The sequence below is a fragment of the Mesocricetus auratus genome, unplaced genomic scaffold (genome assembly GCF_017639785.1).
Source record: "Mesocricetus auratus isolate SY011 unplaced genomic scaffold, BCM_Maur_2.0 Super-Scaffold_100009, whole genome shotgun sequence".
Lineage (NCBI taxonomy): Eukaryota > Metazoa > Chordata > Mammalia > Rodentia > Cricetidae > Mesocricetus > Mesocricetus auratus.
Genome location: NW_024429193.1, coordinates 58,775,027 through 58,797,243, shown reverse-complemented (window position 1 = coordinate 58,797,243; position 22,217 = coordinate 58,775,027). Strand labels below are relative to the sequence as shown.

Sequence of the window (22,217 nt, the reverse complement as noted above, 5' to 3'; positions counted from 1 at the left end):
CCTCTGCCTCCCAAGTGCTGGGATTAAAGGTGTGTGCTACCATGCCTGGCTCAGCATTTACAGTTTTAAATCAAACTCTTTGGTCCACTTTGAAATGACTTTCTTAAGGGTGAGAGATATTCATTTAAACTCATTTTTCTGCATGTGAAAATAGTCTTGCAAACACCATTTACTTAATAGGCTGTCTTGTTTCCAGCATGTTTTGGCAACTTTGTCAAAAATTAGGTGGTCATAGCTAACTGGGTTTACTTTTGGGTATTTATTTTCTCCATTGTTCTGTTTACCAAGTTATACATATTTATTCCAGTACTACATTATCTCTATCACTGTGACTCTGCAATGTAGTTTTGTTGAAACACGGTCTTATTATGCAGCCCTGGTTGGCCTGGAATTTGCTATATAGACCAGAATGGCCTCAAACTCACAATGATTGCCTCTGCCTCCTAAACACTGGGATTAAAGTTGTGTGTCACAACAACCTGCTAAGCACAGTTTGGCATCAGTTCTTATGACACTTTTGGCATAGTTCTTAAGATTGGTGTGACTGTTTTTCCATATGAGCTCTAGGATTTTTCTCTACTTTGTGAAAACTGTCATTAGATTTTTGATAATCTATAGATAAGTTTGGGTAAAGTGCCATTTTCACAATATTAATTCTACCTATTCAGGAGCATGGAAGTTCTTAGCATTATCTAGAGCAGTGTTCCCAATCTTCTTAATGATATAACTCTTTAATACAGTTCCTCATGCTGTGGTGACTCCAATCATAAAATTATTTTCATTGCTACTTCATAACTGTAACTTTGTGATTGTTATGAATCATAAAGCAAATATCTGATATTCAGGATATTTCATATGCAACCCCTAAAGGGGCTGTGGCCCACATGTGAGCACCACTGATCTAGTGTCTTCTCCACTTTCTTTTTTGAGTGTCTTATTGTTTCCATTATAGGAGTCTTTCGCCTCCTTGGTTATGTTTATTCCTATGCCCTGTAAAGCCAAAAAACTCACTGGTTTCCCAGAATGCAATTGTAGCTGTTTGTCACTGGAACCTTAGAAAGAGGTTAGACATTGTTTACAACTCCCTTGGGAAGAAATTTTAGCACAGCATGTAAGTGAGCAGGAGTGTAAAGGTGTGTCTGCCCATGCACCCACACATGTAAAGGTGTGTCTGCCCATGCACCCACACATGTAAAGGTGTGTCTGCCCATGCACCCACACGTGTAGGTACGAACAGGGCACTGGGTAGCTTCCTCTATTCTCTTCTACTTTAGTGCCTTGACACAGGGTTTCTCACTGATGTTAATATCAACGTCTTGAGCTAGACTGGCTGGCTGGATCTGCCTGTCTCCGTACCCCAGTTCCCAGTATGCTCAGCTGTGGCTGCCATTCTACTTGGCTGCTGAGGATTTGAGCCCAGGTTTCTCAGGCTTGCAGAACAAGCACTCACTGAGCCATTCAGTTCCCAAGCCCACAATTCCCCCTTCACCTCTAAATTTCCTAATTTTGGTCTTCCCTTTCATTTGGTTAGCTTAGCTCTGGGTCTGTCATCATTTATCTTTTCAAAGAAGCAGCTCTTTGATTAATTCTATGCATTTATTCTGTTTCATTCATTGCTGCCATAATCTTTACTAGAGCCTGAGGTATATCACTAGGTTGTTTGAAATCTCTCTGATCACAGTATAGCTATAAATTTCTCTCTTGGAACTGACCTAGTTATATCCCAAAGGTTCTGGAAGACTGCTTTCATTTGATTTTTAGTTATTCTTAAAAATCTCTTCTGATTTCTTCAATGACCCACTGTTGGTTCAATCTCCAAGTATTTATGTGTTTCCCAAGTTCAGCCTTGATAATGACATCAATGTTATTGGATTTCATTTTTTCAACCCAATCAATCTGTCTTTTGTAAGTTAAGGGTATTTGCAGTCAAGGTTATATTGAGAGATGTTTGCGATTACTGATGGTCCTTGTTGCTATTGTTCTGGTTGGCTGGTTCTCCTGATTGACTGTGTTGGATGTGATTCCTTCCCATCTGACTTCCATTCATTCTTTTTACGTGATATACACTCTTTTCTGTGTTCTCATGGATGAAACGGTATTTTCCTTCTGCGTATAGTACTCTTTAGTAATTTCCTTAACTTATGGTATTTTTAATTATTATTTTACATGCATGGATGTTTTGCCTGAATATATGTCTACATGCACCTCACATGTGCCTAGAACCTGAGGATGCCAGAAAAGGGCATTGGATCCCCCAGGAACTGGAGTTACCGACAAGTGTGAGCCATTGTATAGGTGCTGGTAATAAACCCCAATCTTCTGGAAGAGTGGCCAATGTTCTTAAGCACTTAGCCATCGCTCCAGCCCCTTAGGCTTATTTTAAAATATTTTACTTTTGATTTCTCCACCAATTTTAATAGACAACTTTGTTGGGTTGGTTATTTACTTTCAGGGCTTGTAGTGTATCATCAGTTCATGCTTTCCTGGTTTTTAGAATTGCTGATGAAAGAGCTGATGTTATTCTGATGTTTCCTTATGTATGAGTTGACATTTTCCGCTGACAGCCCTCATATTGTTTATTTGCTTAATTTTCACATATTGACCAGAATATGTCATGGAGAGGTTCTTATCTGGTCACGTGTCTATTTGTGGTTTTAGATTTTTCCTGTGTTTGGATGTCCTTAGGTTTGGGGAATCCTCAGATAACAAGTCCACTGAACAGAGGGACAACCAGGAACACATACAGAGGAAAGCTGTGTAATAAGGTGATGTGTGACGTGGTCTGCAAACAGAGCTGAGGGCCCAGAAGAAGCCAATCTGGCAATACCTTAATCTTGGACTTGTGACAGGCTGTTGTTTAAGCCACCTGGCCTGTGACATTTGGTCATAGGAACTCCAAGAAGCTGGGTATAAAGGAGAATGTGGCATAAAAAATGTGTAAACATGACAGAAGAGAAGCCAAAACAAGAGTTGTTCAACAGGTAAGACAGTCACAGTCATGAACTGTACTGGAAGGTCATGGTCAAACCCCCCAAATCCTCTCCAGACTCAGTGACTCAGAAGTCAATGGTATCCTTTCTACTGATTCTCTCAGGGCAGCAAAAGTAAAACCCATGTCCATGAGGAGTGTGTGAGTGTGTGTATAAGAGTATATGTGTGTATAGATGTGAGTGCATGTGTGTTCATGCATGTGTACATAACAATGTGTTGGTGTGCATGTTGGAGTGTGCATGTACATGTGTCTGTCACTATATATGTGTGTATGTTTGTTTTTGCATGTGTGTGTATGTAAGTGTGAAATACAAACTAAATATTTAAATTTGTATATTGCTGGAAAGGAAATGAGACATTAAAGATTTTTTAATTTTTGTAATTAAAAAGGTTTTAATGGGAAAGACTAAACTTAGATGTACAGTCTTTGGGAATAAAGGAGTAGTGATTCACTTTCTGGCTAGTGAAGGTTCTTAGTTTTAATGGATCTTTTCTTCTGGATTTTCAGCTAAGCTTTACCTTGTAACCAGTGACGTTTCCTATTTCGACCTCTGCTGGGTTGGCCAGCCATCTACCTTAAGCATGATTGTGAATCTTCACTTTGATGCCACTGACATTAGTGAAACATGGGGAGAAGCTCAGAGTGGCTGTTGCTACTCAGGAACCACACACAAAAAAAGGACAAGGTTCTAAATTTTTCAGGTTTCATTAAGGGTTTAAGGTATATCCAGTTTATTAGTCATGGCCGAAGTCTAATACTTTTCTCATAGTGAGAGCTAATCATTTCTTTACCATCTCAACAAACATCTGTGTGTCTCAAATTGTTTCATGAGATATGAAAAACAAATGAGGAGGATCATCTTCAAAGTCCTTAGTTCCTAAGCAAGGAACTAGTTGATACACCAGTCTGTTTATTATACACTCACAAGGCCTACGAGAAACCAGCCTGTCTCCATTCTGTCTGTAGTCAGGAGCTATTTTGATACTCTAGCTCACTTAGGTTTTTGTTCCCTGGAACCTGACCTACTTTGACCTGGCAGTTTAACTGAAACCCACTCCCCAGGGCCATCTGTTCCCAGGCACATTCTGTACCCACTGTACCAGGAGAGACTTTTCTAAGCGCCAGGTCTTACTTCTTGCAAAATGCCCCACCCTGAGAGTTTTCCATATAAAAAGGGCTTAAGAGACTGGCTCAGGGCTAATCTCTTGAACTCCATCTTCTTAGGGGGAGAAAGCCACTGGCCAGCTCCTACGTATACAAATGAAGCTTGATTTGAGTTGGCCATAATTTGGGTCAGTGGTCTTTCTCCTCACATCTGTGGGATTAACATACAGAGGTATTTTTTAATGTAACACATATTAGCTGACATGCTAATGGGGCTCAGTGTGCTTTTACATACATGTATATAAGGTGCACTGATCAAATTTAGCTGTATATACCCTCATTGTCTATAACCCCTCCTCCACTTTTAGGTTTGGTATTCTGTAGCTTCTACCCATGACAGAGAACAACGTGGTGTTTATCTTCTTGTGTACTGTTCCTTTAATACAATGACCTCTAGTTCCATTCACTTTGCAGAAAATGATAAAATTTCATTCTTCTTCACAGCTGAATAATGTTCTATTCAGTAATATACCACATTTTTCTCTATCCATTCACTTATGGACATCTACTTTGAGTCCAGCCTGAAGTCCAAGAGTTCACATACAGGGACGATGAGCCACGGCTCACACAGCCTCCTCCAGGATTCCTGTTCCAGCGGCTCTCTGTCCCAAGCCTTCTCTAGTACATTCACAGGTCATTCTGTGCCAGCCAGGAGCTGCACTGGGTTTGAAGGTGGAGGACAGGTTATTCTCAAGGCCAATGGACTTTCTTCATTACTGAGCAATGCAAAGAAGAGCAGGGGATCCCTGTGGTGTGGACCAGGAGCCTGGCCTCAGCCCCAGGGTTATCTTTGAAGGCATGAGTTGGCTGATGTGGCTTCCTTCCCCCAGGGCCTCCCCGTTCTGTCATCACTCAATTCTCCTTAATGACAGTCAGCCCTTCCTTCTGTAAATCAGTCTGGTAGAGGGTAAGAAAATTAGATTCAGGGGCGGAAAAAAAAACCAACGATGTAATCATTAATGATAGGAAATTTATTTTTATACAAAGCTATGTAACCTGAAGCCAAAGGGCTTCCCCAAATAAGCTGTGCAGTCCTGGATCACAGGAACTGGATCACAGAAACAATTCCAGGGGAACAAAATTAGAATTCAGAAAAGACTATCCAGAGGTTCCAGAGTAGGGAATGCAGCCAAAACCAGCCTTGTTCCCTGAAAACTAACGGTCACTCTGGGCCATGGATTTACTAGCCGGTTGCTGAAAACTGGATCCTATGCTGGGCTGATTGCTAAGGAACCAGCGGTGCTGAGGAGGGAGATGCAGACGGTGAACAGCAGGCAGCAGCCTTACTTCTTTCTAGGAAAGTAGTATCTGCAAAGGTGCTTAAGGAAGACATATCTCATCACTCTAACTCAACTTTACCCAACTACTAGTTCTCAGGTAATCACTACAAAACACTCTGGAGGTCTGACGTCTTAACACCTTTTCTTCATATTAGAAACATTTCTACTATTCTTAGAACTTGCAACTGTCATTGTTATGTGATGCAGTAAAATTCCTGACATTGTGCAAGCACATAAAACGTGACTTTTTTTTAATTAAGGTTTTATAGGGATAGAAATGCTTTAGGGACCATGGAGTGTACATAGTTCAACAAGGATCTAGGTAAGAAGATGGAGTTTCTGTATCTAGAGCCTAAGGGTTAATTCTGCTGTTTCTAGCCATTTTGGATGCAGTTTACAGTTCAAAAATGCTGACCTATAGAGTCAGGTCTTGAGAAAAAAATATCAGTGTAGCAAATGTTAATCGTGACTTAAAGCTCACGATGGAGTTTACACCACCTCTTAAGGGTGCTTCAGAAAGGAATAGGGATGCATCTCAGTATGATGTGCTTTCTAAGCACATGTATGACCCGGGTTCAATCCCCAGCATCACAATCCAAACAAAACACAAAGAAGAATACATCAAAGGTTCTAAAATAAAAGACTTCACTTGTTCAAGTTAACTTATTGTAGCGAACAGAATGAAATTCCCAGAATTAGACCTCCACCGCAGACCTGAAGAGTCTCAAGAGAAGTGACAGGAAAAGATACATTATCATATGGAAGCTGTTCAATTAACTCTCCCCTACTACCCTTCTATCATTATCATTATCATCATCATCATCATGTATTGTTCAGGACAGGGTTTCTCTGTGTAGCCCTGGCTGTCCTAGAACACACTCTGGAGATCAGGCTGACCTCAAACTCAGAGATCCACCTGCCTCTGCCACCTGAGTTCTGTGATTAAAGGTGTATGCCACCATACCCAGCTACCATATGTCCTTTTCAATGAAAAAAGTTTTATTAAGTGTATTTCTTTGTGCGCGTGTGTGTGTGTGTGTGTGTGTGTGTGTGTGTGTGTAGGTCAGAAGACAACTTGCAGGAGTTAGTTCTCCTTCCTTCCACCTTGGATTTTGGAGACTGAGCTCAGGCCATCAGGCTTGGCAGCAGGCATCTTTATCTGCTGGGCCTTTCCTTAATCTACTTCTAGGCACCCAGAAACGCTTGGGCGTACTTACTTCCTTGGGTGTATATTCTAGATTATACAAGCTAGAAAGAGATTCTTGGTTGTGTTTCATTGAAGAGGGACAGAGTGAAGAGCATGGCAGAAGACTTAGCCTCGGACTAAGTAGCAATGTCAGGAGATACAGCACAATTTCCCTCCTTGGTTGAAGAGCACACTATTCAGACCACAAAAGGATACATATATGTTGGGATGCCTCTTGAAGCCAGATGTTTCCGAATGAGTCTTTCGGTGCCGTACCAGTTAAAACCCTTTGTAGCATGTCCAATGCGTGGGAGATGGACACTTGCTAAGGAAATGAAAAGATTCTGATAATCAGTGAAAAATATATAAAGAAGAAATCAATTATTGATGGCCTCATGCAAAGCATACAATTACAATGCCAAAAACATTCTGGGGGAAAAATGAGAGAAAAAGATTTTCTATGGGACACAAGAACCCACAGGTTCTAGAAGTAAGTAGACATGATGGACATAGGTTATGATTGATAGGTGAAACATAAATTAAAACAAGCGTAAATTCTCCAAAAAGTAAAGAAATTCCACCAACACTAAGATACACTAGGCTGGGACAGACTAAACTCTTTGAGAAAAGAACTGAGTTACAGTGTGTGACAAGGAAGCAGGACCACCTCCCAATCTGTACCGTGAGAACAACACCCGTTAGACGGACACAGGACACAAGGAAGAGGCTTGTGAATACGAAACGGTGTTGGCAAGACCTGGTTTGCTTTTACTGTGCCTCCCTTCTAAAGCCAGCACACGTCTGGACGCAAATTCTTCCCACCCTGGGCAGAGGGAGGGGCTTACCTTTCTTTTTCTTTGCTGCTAAAAATAACTTCTTGAGGCCCTCTTCTAGAGCCTCCATTTTAATGCCAGACAGGACATTGGAGCGATCGCGGTGCTGAGCCACAATCAAGGCCAACTAGGAAGAACCACCAGTGAACAGCTGTCAGGGCACAAGGCAGTCACACTGGCAGAAAGCGAGCTGGCCACAGAGGAGACATGGACTGCTACAGAGGACCTGGGCTGAGTTCTGTCCCTCCTGGATGCTGCCTGGACAGCAGTATCCTACAACGTACGACACGACTGGCCCATCTTATTTTGTGATAACTTATAAAGGCTTTTCTTCCTTGTTTTAAGACAGGTTTAGAGATATGGACTTTCCCAAATGTTCTTCAGGGAAATGAGAACCGTCTGGAATCTCAGCTGATACTATGTCGGGAGTTCTAGATTTGAGTCGTCTAGCTGGTGCCCATCAGCTCCACACCCCCAGGACAGGAGTCATCCCATCTCTGCCCTAACAGTCTGTGAAGACAGTGCCCCCAGAGGTCCTCAAGGGAACTGCTGAGGCCAAAGCAATGGGGTCCCATCCAGGCAAGCTGCTGCTGTCCACTGTGAGCACTCCGCTTCCTTTTGAAGTGCTGGGGATTAAACCTAGGGCCCAGTGCAAGTTAAGCCAGTGCCCTACCACTGCCGCATTCACAGCCACCAGCTGAGTCACTGGATCCAGCTTCTTACGCAGTTGTCCCCTCCTCCCGCTCTGTGCAGTGTTTCAGAAACTACTGCGTGGAGAAACAGAAAACAGTTTGCTGCCAGTCACACAGATCACTGAGTGTGAGCGTCTCTCGGCCTCACTTTCCAACTCTTTTTCTAAGCCAGCAATGATCTGGCTGGAAATTCAAATGTGGATTCGGGCCTCAGAGACAATCAGGTGGATGTGGTAAGAAATAAAACTCACTACAGATACTCCAAATGACAGGCACACGGGAAATGCTTAAGATGCAAAGCAGGGGAGGTGTGGGCCGCTTCCTGAATTCTGCCGGCTAGAAAGTATAATCCTTCACACACATTTCCTGTATGAACACAAATGATGAGCCTCCAGAATCTTGCATCACTTTTCTTACTCTACCCAGGAAATGTTTCCGAGCACATCTACGAGGCAGCACAGTGTGGAGCACTAACGATAACAAGAAACACCAGGGACTGGCTGCCAGGCCTATGAGCCCAGTTCATCTCTCAGGCCCACATGGTGGAAAGAGAGGACAGACGCCTGCAAGTTGTCCTCTAAACCAACACACGTGCACAGGCAAAGACATCAGAGGCGTGCATACACAGAAGCACAGACGGCTGGGACCACAGTGAGAAGGCGGCTGGCCATGTATAAGCTGAGAAGAACAGCCGCTAGAGAAGCCAAACCCGCTGCTGCCCATGTGGTCATAGAGTCTCCAACAACACTTGCAATGTTTCCAAGGCTGAAGCCACCCAGTCTGTGCCATAGGTGTGGCAGCCCTAACAAGCTACCGTGCTACTGCAGAGGCTGGGCAGTGAGCACGTAAGAGGTGGGCGGGGGAGGTTTCAGAAGCTATTACGAGTCAAGCTTTAGTTCCGGTATGTGACAGGTTTTCACTTACCAAATCTTGCCCTTTGTCTCGTGACTCCTTGTCATCAACAGGAAATAAGAGGACACCTCCCAACCTCAAGTCTGACGTTTTAAAGAGAGACAAAAGACCGTTAAGTTCACCGAAGGGCTATTCTGAATCTTCCTCACGTGGTCATTTTCTAAGTCCAATCACAGTTCTGTTATTTTCTTGCCTTTTGAAATATGATCTCACTCTGTAGCTCAGGCTTTCCCTCCTTGACTTCCCGATGCCAGAGCTTCAGGCGTGGGCATGGCTTGCTCCACCTCCCTCTGCCTTTTCATAGCTGTTTTCCGTCTCCTGACCTGTCATCATCTTAGCGTGGTACTCAGCTCCTTCCCTCCTGCATTTTCCCGCCCTCGCGAAACTCAGTGGTCCTCACCTGTTACCAGCCTAGTGCCCTGTGGTCATCACAGTGAGTCCAAAGGCAGAGGAACAGGAATAGGGTGGACGAGCTCTGTGCTGGAGATTCCTTAGGAGTCTCCTGTTGGTCTGAAATCGCTCACACACTGCACTCTCCTATTTCTATCTGTATATTTCCCTATCGTCCAAATCAAGCCAAGCTGATGCTCAGACAAATGGGCCAATTTAGCTCTGGGCTTTACAGACTCAGCTTGAATTTTCTATTCAAACAAAAATGATAAATATCCCATATACCCTAATCGTTTACAGCGTTCTAAAACACCAGCACCCCTGCTGTATCATTCTCTCAGTCCAGGGGACCCCCCCCCCGCATGGTCTCTATAATGTGGGTAAGCTTCTTTTTAAAATGCAACTTCCCTCTCCTTGGACAGTGGCTCTACCTGGACTGCTTGGGGCTGTGTAATTGCCTAAGTCCTTCAGTCCTCAGATGCTGGGAATGGTAAGTATAACAAAGACACAAAAAAGAATGAGACTGTCGGGAGTTCTACTGCCTGCCACCTCTAGGTAACAATTTGAATTTGACTCATCGTTCCAGACTGTGCTCACCCTGCTGGGCTGTCCCTGGTAGCTCTAGCACAGGCTCCTCTACTCTGCGGGGCCCCGTGTCAGTCCCTCTTTAGGGACGATGACACAGTCCATCTCCAGTCCCACTGTAAGTCTGTGAAGCCATGGCGGAGTCTTCAAACTCCCCGAAATGTTCCAAGGCAATGTGGCCACTGGTAAGGGTGGAATCCAGTAGCATTCCCCGTTCTCTGCCTTCTTCTTGCCCTCTCTCTTCTTGTACAAAGTAGATAGTTCTAATTTAGAAATCCAAAATTTAAAATGAGCCAAAATCTGAGTTTTGAACTCAGATTCTCACATGACACCAAAGTAGAAAGTTGTCCACCTGACCTCATGTGATGGGTACATTAAAAACCTGTTGTGTGAGCCGGGCGGTGGTGGTGCACGCCTTTAATCCCAGCACTCGGGAGGCAGAGGCAGGCGGATCTCTGTGAGTTCAAGTCCGGGCTGGACCGATAGCCTCCGAAACAATACAGAGAAACCCTGTCTCGTAAAAACAAACAAACAAAAAAAAACCCAAAAAACTGTTGTGTGAAATTACCTTCATGTTGTCTATTAGATGTATGTGAAACACACACAAATTTTGTATTCAGACTCAGATCCCAGCCCCCCAGTCTCATCAAGTAAATGCAAATGTTCCAGAATCTTTTAAAAATCTGAAATTTAAAACACTGTGGTCCCAAGCATTTTGGATACGGTCTACTCGACCTGGACATGAGAATCTACGTTTTCATTCCCTCTTTTCTAACACCCGCTCCCTCTTCCTGCCTCAGCGACTAAGCGGATGCTTCCCAGGCTCTGCCATCTGCAACCTCATTTGTGCCTCGTGATTACAATCCAGGACTGTACACAGGACTCCTCCATCCACACCTCTCATCCCACTCCCACAGGCTCCCAGATCAGTGCCCAGATCTGGAAGGACTTCTCTCAGCAACCTGTGTCCCCAGAGCTGTGTGCACTCTGTCCACACACAACAATCTGTGTCCCCACAGCTGTGTGCACTCTGTGACACACAACAAACTGTGTCCCCAGAGCTGTGTGCACTCTGTCCACACACAACAATCTGTGTCCCCACAGCTGTGTGCACTCTGTGACACACAACAAACTGTGTCCCCAGAGCTGTGTGCACTCTGTCCACACACAACAATCTGTGTCCCCACAGCTGTGTGCACTCTGTGACACACAACAAACTGTGTCCCCACAGCTGTGTGCACTCTGTGACACACAACAATCTGTGTCCCCACAGCTGTGTGCACTCTGTGACACACAACAATCTGTGTCCCCAGAGCTGTGTGCACTCTGTCCACACACAACAATCTGTGTCCCCAGAGCTGTGTGCACTCTGTGACACACAACAATCTGTGTCCCCAGATAGTGTGCCCTCTGTCACACACAACAATCTGTGTCCCCAATGTGGCGTTCACTCTGTCTGTGTACCCCTACTTCCCACCCTACAGAACAGGGCAGAAGCACACGCTAAACCCAGCCTCTGAGAACTGGCAGGTTTTCAGTCCTCCACCCTCCTTCCCTCTCAGCCACCTCAGGGAAGAACAAAAAAGCTGTCACTCCTGCAACCACACAGTAACCGCTGCATTTAAAAAGAAAGTGTCTTTTCCCATCCTGGTGCCAATGACTAACACTATTCAGCAAGTACCCGCCCCATCCTCAAACAACCTTACTTCTGCCTTCAGGGAGTGTGGTAGTCCTGGCTGTGGTGACCTCACGAGACACCTGAGCTGTCATGAACAGTGTGAAAGTGTCTGCACTAGGCCTCGTGCTCCTCTGTGGATATGGGGTCAGTTGGATGAACAGGGACAAGATCTTCAGGCAGAACACTTGAATCCACTATCCTTATTACAGCCCCAAAGGGGTAAGTAAAGTGTTAGCCACAGACTACGGATGAGAAAACAGACATTGAGGGAGAGCTGCCTCAGAGTTACAATGGCGGCAGAAGCCAGACCCCAGGCAGCTCTTCCATATCCTGCAGAGCTTGCTACCCCATCCAATGCCGGGTTTTAAGTGTCCTCTCCCATCCTATGCTGCCCTTGACCCTCTCATCTCTTCATGTCTTACCTTTCATTTTCCCAGCCAGCTCATATATTTTTCTTGGTTCGGCTGATCGTGCTTCTAGAGCTGTGAATAAGCCACCTCTGCCCCAGCGGCCAGAATCATCTGATGGGAGAGAGAAAATTTCCATCTACGGGAGGCAAGTCCAGTCCACAACTCAGAAAACCAAAGGCACACAAAATAGGCTTGTGGGGGCATGACTTCCTAGAGAAGAACGTCTATCTAATCTCTGATGGGATATGTCATTCTGTAAATACGTTTATCTTATTGGTTGATGAATAAAACACTGTGGCCAATAGGGCAGCAAGATAGGCAGATCTAGGAGATGAGAAAGATTCTGAGAGGTGTAGGCAGACAGCAGTCGCCATGTAGGACGACAGAGGAGTAACAGGTCCCTGGACCTTTCTCTGGTAAGATCAGACTACGTGGAAATACTTAGATTAATAGAAATGGGTTAGTTATTAAGATAGAGCTGGTCAATAAGAAGCCCTAGTCACTGGACAGCAATTTCATAATATAAGTCTCTGAGTGTTCATTTGGGGCCTCAAGGGCTGCAGGACCAGCCAGGACAAAGAACCATTCGTAACAAATCTCTGAGGAATATTCTAGAAGGTATACTTGGCCACTGTGTCAGAAAGGGTTCAAAAGCTAAGTGTTCTGAAGGAGGGGAAGCTCTGGTGCATGTGTACCGGCTGGAAGTGAGGTGTGGGGTGAAGAACAGAGTGGAGGATATAATGGAGTGGGCACTGTGAGCCTACAGTGCATATCCCCATACACAGTAAGGAGGAGGAAAAGCAGGACTCCGTGCAAGCTGGTACTAACACAGCTGGTTAAACACTGTACTTATACTCATTTATTCTATACATATTGGCTCATATATCTTACATGTCAAGCACTTTTCTAAGCACCAGGCTTATGCCAGTGAACAACAATAACAAAAGTCCTTGCTCCATGAAGCTAATTTTCTAATGCAATGAGACAGTCACATAAACAAATATATGTTATCATATCAGGTGACGACAAAGAACAGGACAGAATAAGATAGAAGATGATGATGGAGACTGCTTAGCCTAGGGGCCTGGGAGAGCAATCTGAGAAGCGCAGCGCCCAGTGTGGTTGCTGGGGAAAGAGGATTCCAGGTGAGGAAGTTACAGTGTGACGGTCATAAGGAGGTCACAAGGGAGTATTGCTTTTCCTCACAGGATGTTTTCATTTTCCAAACATCACCTCATTTCACCCTCCTAAGTATGCTGTGCAGAAGATAAAGCTGACACCAAGAGTCCATATGGATTAAGGAAGTTTCAGACCAAGGAGGTTGGATAATTCAACCCAGTAAAGGACAGAGTCAAGTTTCACTGCTAAAAGCCACGTGCCATTGACCATATGATGTTGCAGCAGGATCATCACTCTTGGGTCACATTTGACCTTATCCTTTCAGCTTCTTGGTATCACAAAGACTAGACATCCCCAGGGTCCTAGCACACTTTTCGTACCTACACAGTGAACGATGATGGCATCCTCTGCATCAGCCTGTGGGTGGGTGACGTCACCGCTAACATACTTGATGGCAGTTGAGTCTAGGTCTTCACCATCCAGCTCACCAGAAGTCTCATCTTCTCCGTCCTCAAGGTCCTCGGGCTCGCTGTCCTCCGAGGGCAGGCAGGAGGACTGGTAATTGTTGGATTCCCACCAGGCCATCCTTCAGAAGACCAGAGAGGGAGACAATAAGTGACCCCTTGGACAGTGACAAGTGGAACTTTGAACAGTACCTCCCACCCCAAAGTTTTCTACTTATGTATAAATAAGCAAGTTTTACTGATTGGCCTAACTGCCTCCCTGCTACTGTTACGAGAAGCCACCAAATATGTTTTTAAGAACCTACCTGAAAGGGACTGTTCAAATAAATGACTCCTCATCACATAGCTACAATAATATCTTTTAAAATTCCTGTTTCAGGCCAGAGAGATGGCTCAGCAGGTAAAGGTGCTTGCTTCAGACTGAGTTCAATCGTGAAGACAGAGAAGACACTCCCCCAACTTGTCCTCTGATCTCCTCATGTGTGTGTGCCGTGGCTCATGCATACACACACACACACACACACACACACACACACACACACACGGCAAATAAATAAATTTTTGATCAACAGAATACATCATCACCTTGGCACTGAGGACTAAAGAACTGCCAGAGCGATCCTGAGTTTCCGGCCTCAAAGCCACACCAGCTTGTAGGCTCAGTACACAAGACCCTCCCCTTAGCAAGAGGACCCCTGCCCCGCCCCGGCATGATACAATGCAAACACACTTCTTCCTGTGTTCGGCTTCCTCCTTCTCCTTCTTCCTCTCCTCCATTAGTCTCTTTCTCTTGGCTGTGGCTTCCTGTCTCTTCTTCCGTCTGTCCTCCAACTCTTCTGGGCTCAGAATCTTCTTCCTTTTGGTAGGCCCTTCTGCCAGGCCTGGGATAAGGACCTTAGGGAGATGAAGACCCACAGTCAGGAAGTCACGCCCTGTCTGCTCCGCTGCAGACGTCTAACACACTCCGTGCAGAAGCAAGAGAAACACCACTCTCCACACTGCCTGTGTGGTGGGCCCTGACAGTGAGTCACCATACTTTACTGGTTCACATGATACCTCAAAGGCACTGGCAGTGCCCACTGGCCACTAACTCAGCCAATGCCCTGCTGAGGCTGGTAGAGGCATTCACCATCATTTCATGAGGAGCAAGATACTTCCAGATAACCTTTCTTTCTTGATTGAAAGCATAGCTTGTAGGAAGCCATTTTTAGTTTAAATAATTTTAGTGCAACTCATTCTACAAATGCATCACATGGTTCCCATTTGAAACAGGTCAGTTTCAGCAGCCTCAGAACGTAATGACCGCTATAGAGAACATATGCGAAGTGCCACTTATGATTGCCACCCTCTTAATTACGCCGAATGCCAATAGCAGACATGGTATTTTCTTGTAACAATGTGATCCCGTCAGGGGTGGCTTAGAGGACCAAGAGCTGCTTTTACCGGCATGAAGTCACATAATATACTTACTATCTTAATCTGTGTTTGGAAGCAGGGTCTCATGTAGTCCAGGCTAGCCTTGAACTTGCTATGGAGCTAGTCTGGTCTTGAACTAATACTCCTGCCTCCAGTTCCCAAGTGCTAGAATTACGGGTGTGTACCACTATGCTTAATTTCTTCATTGTTTTAAAATAAGTTTTTATTTTATTTAGTGTGTGTATGTGTGTGTGTGTGTGTGTGACAGAGAGAGAGAGAGAGAGAGAGAGAGAGAGAGAGAGAGAGAGAGAGAGAGAATGTCATGGAGTCAGTTCTCCCCTTCCGCCCTAGGTTCTTGGAATCAAACGTGGGCTATCAGGCTTGCACAGCAAGTGCTCTCCCTACTGAACCATCCTGTCAGTCCCTTGGTGTCTTTTAAAGATTTATTGATTTTATACTTTATGTGTATGAGTGCTTTACTTGTATATATGTTATACGCACCATGTGTGCAGGAGCCTGTGGAGGTCAGAAGAGAATGTTGGGTACCCCAGAACTGGAGTTACACAGGATGCGAGCTGCCATTTGGATCCTCTTGAGCAGAGTAATGGCTCCTAACCAGCAAGTCATCTCTCCCGCCCTCCCCAGCCTGACCAATGCTTTTATACTTTCACAAGTTTTATACTAACATTGAGTTCACTTATTACATTCAATCAACACACTTGTTTCTTAACAGCCCATCCAAAGAGGACACAGTGACCCCAGCATTGCTCTTTGTTTTCTTAGGGCAACAGCAGCTGGGATGAGTTTGTGGTTTTTATAGAAATGCAATGTCACTTACGCTGCCTTTATTTCGGAGGGACCGGCCCCCGTGACTCGTTTTCTCTAGAAGAGCTTTCTGAAGATTCACCAGCTGTTCAAAGGACTTTCTGTCTTCCTTACTGGGCTCTTTAGAGTAATCTTTGCCTTCAAATAAGTACATGTGGTTTTCTAAGAACACAAAACCAAAGAGAGGAGTGTCAGCCAAGGGAACAGATTAGTGCACTCAAAGCAGCTACGGAGGCGAACAAGGAAACGGCTCACACTCTAAAAATGAGCCAAGACCAGCCTGTCACCACAATGCTTCATTCCTGCCATGAACACCTTTAGGTTCCACACTGGAGTCCTGAACGTCCTCTTTTCACAGGACAGAACATGGTTCATAACCGGGTTGGTCCATCCTTGGTGACTGGTGACTGGAGAATCCTTCTGCCCTGCTGAGTCTCCAGACTCTCATTCCTCTCACTCTGTTCCCCAGCATGCATCTCACTGACGTGACGATGCCGTAATAACTCCCACTTTCTAATGTCAAGCCACATTTGATATTCAGCCCATTCCCACTTTTCTATGGTAAGGAAACAAATGGCATGTCGTTTGAGAAAATGAAGCATCACAGAAATGATCCCTGCGTTTACAGTGCAGAAGCTCCCACACTGCACCTTCCCGCCTCTCCCCTGCTCCCTGGTTAACTGAGCTTGCACAGGGACAGAGGAGCTCCTCAGTTCCCACAGCTGAACGATGAGGGAGGATTCTGACTCTGAGGCCAGAGTGCTTTATTCGGTAGGTGGCTGATTGTGCACAGAAAAGTGCAGCACTCATTCCGGGAGATCACTTTGTGACTTTATTTTTAATTATGCGTATCCACGTGTGTGTCTGGGTGTGCGTGTGTGTGCACATGAGGACATCACCTGTGGGTGCCAGAAGAGGGTGTCCAATCCCCCAGAGCTGAAGCTCCACACAGTGTGAGTTACCCAACATGGGTACCGGGAGCTGTGGAGCACACACTCATAAGGCTGTACAGATAAAGAAAAGGCTCAGTGAGGATGGGTGAACGGCCGAGATCAGGGATCCAGTGAGAATCATCCAGGGTCAGCAACCACAGACGAGAATGACCAGGAACCGAAGTGCACTTAATAGCACATGTTACCACATAATGTATTTTCAGAGCACTGTGAAGTCAGCTATAAGTATGTTTTCCCCAGGAGAGTATGAAAGCAAAACATTTTCATTCCCAGGAGATCAATTGCTTCACACTTGTACCAAACTCTAACCAGCTGTAATTCTAATTGGCATTTGCTAATTAAATCAGCAGGGGGCTTTCAATGAGATGCTCTATCAACAAGTGGAAAAGAAAATAAAGATCTGAGAAGTGTCAAAACACCATCAACATATGTAGCTACATACACCATGAAATTCTAACTTCTAACATAAATGTGCCTTTCAAAAACCCTGGCATCCAAGATAAACCAATCGTGTTTGGGGTTTTCACTGGGGCTGTGCTAATGACTAGTCTTTCATATCCACTGATGTTGTTTTAAATTGTGCACCCTCGGGAGAGGGAACTGGGATTGGTGTATAAGCTAAGATTGCTTTTACTTTACATAAAAAAATTAATTTAAAAAATTGTGCACCCTCACACTGCAGCCAAGAGGAGGCTGAGACCACACCCTGGACCAGTGGTTCCCAACCTGTGGGTCGAGACCCTTCCCTGGGGTTTGCATATCGGATATCTTCTATATCAGCCATTTACATTATAATTCATCACAGCAGCAAAATTAGCTATGAAGTAGCAATGAAACAATTTTATGGTTGGGGTCACCACAACACAAGGAGCTGTATTAAAGGGTTGCAGCGTTTGGAAGGTTGAGAAACGCAGCCCCCTACCCTCTCGTACACCCTACCAGCTCAGTCACCTACTACACAGGGAGCCTACACCCATTCATCAAAGACAAGTTTCCAAATGTTAATCCTATGGGGGATTTTTTTTCCCTGGCAGTTGGCCTGTCTAAAACGATGTAATTTTTTTTTAGCAGTCAGACTGACTTAGAAGTGTAATGATCTTTCTGAAAACACTGCAATTTTATTTTGTTCTGGCAAATGTTGAAAAAATAAGCTGAAATTAATCTAAGTGAGTGGAGAAATGGATGTAAGCTTTGGTATTTAAGGCAATCAAATATAACTTAAAAATATGGCCACATGCATCTGTTTCCCCTCACCTGAAACCTCTAAGTGACAGTAACGGGGTTTTAAGGAAGATGTATGAGGCAACAGGAAGTAGGGAAGTTCAGCACTCTCCCGAGAATGTGAAGTGGCTGAGGGAAAACAGAAACGGGAGCTCAGCCATGTCAGCCAGGAGAACAGACCCTTTCAACCAAAGCTCACCCAAAGCACTGGAGCCACAGCCTCTGAGACGCCTTGCCTTCAGCTCAAACCAGTGGGTTTATTTTAACCCCTCACTCTGCCATGGACAACATCAGAGAATTTGCCTCTGACTTCACACATGAGTAAGCATCTAGGAAGGCTCCCTCACGGCTAGAACTGGCTCACCAAGCATGAGGCTGAGTGAGGTCCCAGGAGCACCTAACTATCTGCTCACCGCAGAGCTGCCTGTCAGCCTCGGGACACCAGGTATTTCTAGAAAACTACCAATAAGAGCGAAAGGTTCCAAGACAAAATTGAGACCAAAAAATAAAATAAAGGAGAAAGAAAAGCAACTGGAAGGAAAAGAAGCAACACATGTGGCAGGGGATCTTAAAGAATACAACAAAAGTCCTCCCTGGTACTTTCTAACTCTACAACAAATGTCCTCCCTGTAATTTACATTCTAACTCTACAACAAATGTCCTCCCTGTAATGTACATTCTAACTCTACAAAAGTGTTCTCAAAGAAGAATCAAGGATAATATTGTGCCCTTGAAATGACAGCAGAAGACAATTAAACGGAGAACAGAAAGCATATGAAGAATATGAATGAGATGGTATCATGCTGAATCTAAAGACAAAATGTGACAAATTTCAAAGAGCAGTGTCACCTGAAATGACCAGCTGCCCGAATTCCAATGTCTCCACATATCCCATAAAAATCTCACTCCATGCCTACCACTGAATGAGGAGTCAGGAAATACTCTAAACTCCCATTTGCAAGCGAACAGAGAAATGGGCATCCAAGTCAGCGATGTCAGCTCCAATGCCCACACGACTGGAAAGCCAGACCACTGAACAAACAAGCTGCAGGACTCTAGCAGTGTCTGGCCTGGGACCCTGGAGCAATGACTACTAAGGAGGAGACAGGGACTAGGAAGTAGATGCAGCCAGACAGTTTGGAAGACACCATGCACTGTGTGTTTGTGGGGGGATGTGGGGGGCTCTCCCCTTCTCACCACATTACAGCAAAGGGAAAGAGGAGGCAGGTGACGGGAAGTCAGCATCTGGAGAAACAAAAGGGATGGCAGAAGCAGGTGCCATCCCCCAGCCTACCTGACGCCCAAAACGAAAAGGGCTCAGTTCTCAGGCTGGGGATAGGTGGCTAGAAACAAGACTCCCTCTGGACTTCCTATCCTGCTGGTACAGGAAAACAGCCATTGACAACAACCATGAGACTCCAGAGAGCATTCTTTACACAGGAACACTCCAGGGGGCCAGGGATGTAGCTCAGTTAGCAGAGAACTTGCCCAGCATACACAAAGACCTGCAGCTAATCCCCAGCACCCCACAAACCAGCATGGTGGCACATGCCTGTAATCCCAGCACTGGTGTAGACGGGAAGATCAGAATTTCAAAGCTAACGATCCTTAGCTTCAGAGTGAATCTGAAGTCAGCCTGGGATACAGGAAACCACAAACAAACCAGCATTTCAGATTCAAAGATTCAGAACACTGACCAAATTCAAGGGGCAGGGGGGACAAAGGAGAAAACCGTCTACATACATGTCAAGTGCACAGCACAGCCTGTACTGTTTATCGGCAGATGTTGGATTTGAAAGGTAAACTGTTCAAGCTGGGTGATGACTCAACACTTCAGAACTCCTGCTGTTCTTGTGGTGGGGGGTCTGTCTGCTTCAGTCCCCAATACCTCCCACTCCCACCCAACAACTGTCCATAACTGGAATTCCAGGGGGATCTTGTGACCTTCTCAGGCACTCCATGCATGTGGTGCATGCACATACGTGCAGGCAAGACAGTCACACACATAAAATCAAAATGAATACATCTGTAAAAAACTCAAAGGTAAGCCATTCATTCAGGGGTAAGATGGCGGACTACAGGCTGCCTGTGTGATGCAGTAACAGGAAGGGGAAGACTTTATCCCAAAGACAGAAACAGAGGAGCAGCTTTGGAAATTCACAAGTGAAAGCCTCCCAGAAAAGAGCAGAGAGAAGAAAGCAAAGCCAGTAGAGCCTCAGTGGGCAGTTCCCCAGCAGGCAGGGGGAGGGAGGGAGGGAGGGAGGGAGGGAGGGAGGGAGGGAGGGAGGGAGGGAGAGGAGGGAGGGAGGGAGGGAGGGAAGGAGGGAGGGAGAGAGGGAGGGAGAGAGGGAGGGAGGGAGGGAAGGAGGGAGGGAGGGAGGGAGGGAGGGAGGGAGGGAGGGAGGGAGGGAGGGAGGGCAGAAGCCCCTTCATGAAGGCAAGCTAGCAGAGCCTGGGGATGAGCTCAGTCCTCGGAAGCCTCCAATCCACCTGCAGGCTTTGGAGAGACTAATTCCTCCTGCCCACGGGGCAACCTCGAAGAAGAGGTCCATTCTGTCACACTGTAGGACCGGGAAGGCAGCAGCCTTGATGCCATCTCAAGACTCTACTGATGAAAAGAAAAAGGAGGGTGAGGACTAATCCAAGGTCTGAGACTCAAGGACCATGCATAGGTGGGGAAGTTCAGTGTGGCCTGCCACAGCCCAGAGGGAAGGCCCTGAGAGGATCTGTGGCAGGAAGGAGGGCCAGAGAGCAGAAGCATGGGGTGGCAGAAGGCGGGGCCAGCCTGGGCTGTGCACAGGAAGAGACAGGCCTGCTCTTGATGGCCCAGGACGGATCTCATCAACTGAGATTACCTTAGAGTTCTGACAGCTCTGGGGCCAGCTGTTAGTCATCTACTACCGCATGACCTGAGAGATCTGAACACAGGCACAAGAGACACAGGCACAGGCAAGGCAACACAACTCTCCCAACAATCACAACAACGGTACTGAACTAAGGGAAATGCCAGACGGAGACTTCAAAGGTTTAAATGATCGGTGACCCAAAAGAGGCTACGAACAAACAGATGAATTCAGAACCTTGAGCAAAGTCAGTAACACGGAGGGAAAGTTTCCAAACGGATGAGAAAAGCAGCAATGTGATTTTTTTAATTGAGGAAAGAGATTTTGAAAAAGAATAAAGCAGATAGACATTTGAAAATGAAAATCTCAATGTACCAAATAAAAATACAACAGAAAGTATCAGAAAAACACTCAAGCAGACAGAAAGACTCTCAAAGATGGCAGACAAGGTCAACAAACACTACGCTGGGGGCCAGAGAGAGGGCGCAGGGGTTAAAAGCATTGCTATTCTTCCAGCAGACCCAGAATTGATCCCCAGAACCCGCATGGCAGCTCACGACCATGAGTAACTCTAGCACCAGGGCACCCGATGCCCTTTTCTGACCTCCACAAGCATGTGGGACAGACACCCAAACACATGAAACAAAAGTAAATAAGTTCTAAAACAAACACTGCGTTCAAGCATGGCGATCTGAGTTGGGATCCCAGCATTTACAAACAAGCTGGGCAAGGTCCCCTGCAGGCCTGTAACCCTGGCACTGTGAGGACAGAGAGAGGAGAATTGCTGGGCCTTGCTGGCAGCCAGTCTAGACGAAAAAGTGAGTTCTGAGTTCAGGGAGAGACCCTGCCTTGAAGGAATAAGACTGGGGGTGAAACAAGAAGACACTTAATGCCTTCTTCTATTGTCCCACACATCCACTTCCACATATGCACAAAACACCGCACACGCACTCACACACACACACACACACACACACACACACACTCACGCACATACATGCACACACTCACGCACATACATGTACACATACATACACACACATGCGCGCGCACACACATACATATACACACTACACACACACACACACACACAGAGCGTGAGGAGGGGGAATGGAGGGCATTTCAAGGCGAGCACAAACTAAGGCAGTTCACCACCAATCCGACACTGTAGAAGACAGAGGAATACTTACTTACACAGAAAAGGAGAAAGGGAGGCTCAGTCATGAAAGCACAGAATGAGAGTCCTCAGAAGGA

At 45.6% G+C, this 22,217-nt stretch overlaps 1 protein-coding gene across 3 annotated transcripts in view; it reads right to left on the bottom strand.

Moving 5' to 3' along the window:
* Positions 1-5,106: 5,106 nt before the first annotated feature.
* Positions 5,107-22,217, bottom strand: part of Chd1l (chromodomain helicase DNA binding protein 1 like) — a 54,863-nt gene continuing 37,752 nt past the window's right edge. For 2 of the 3 annotated variants that reach the window (XM_040752171.1, XM_040752172.1), the window contains 8 exons: positions 15,960-16,108; positions 14,436-14,599; positions 13,622-13,827; positions 12,135-12,233; positions 9,072-9,142; positions 7,468-7,582; positions 6,839-6,947; positions 5,107-5,464 (listed from right to left, as the gene is read on the bottom strand). In XM_040752171.1, coding sequence (XP_040608105.1) covers positions 5,440-5,464; positions 6,839-6,947; positions 7,468-7,582; positions 9,072-9,142; positions 12,135-12,233; positions 13,622-13,827; positions 14,436-14,599; positions 15,960-16,108 — 938 coding nt within the window. In that variant the 3' untranslated portion in view covers positions 5,107-5,439. Of the gene's footprint in view, positions 5,465-6,838; positions 6,948-7,467; positions 7,583-8,128; positions 8,223-9,071; positions 9,143-12,134; positions 12,234-13,621; positions 13,828-14,435; positions 14,600-15,959; positions 16,109-22,217 lie in introns of those variants that run through there. The other variant, XR_005879405.1, reaches the window with a different exon arrangement.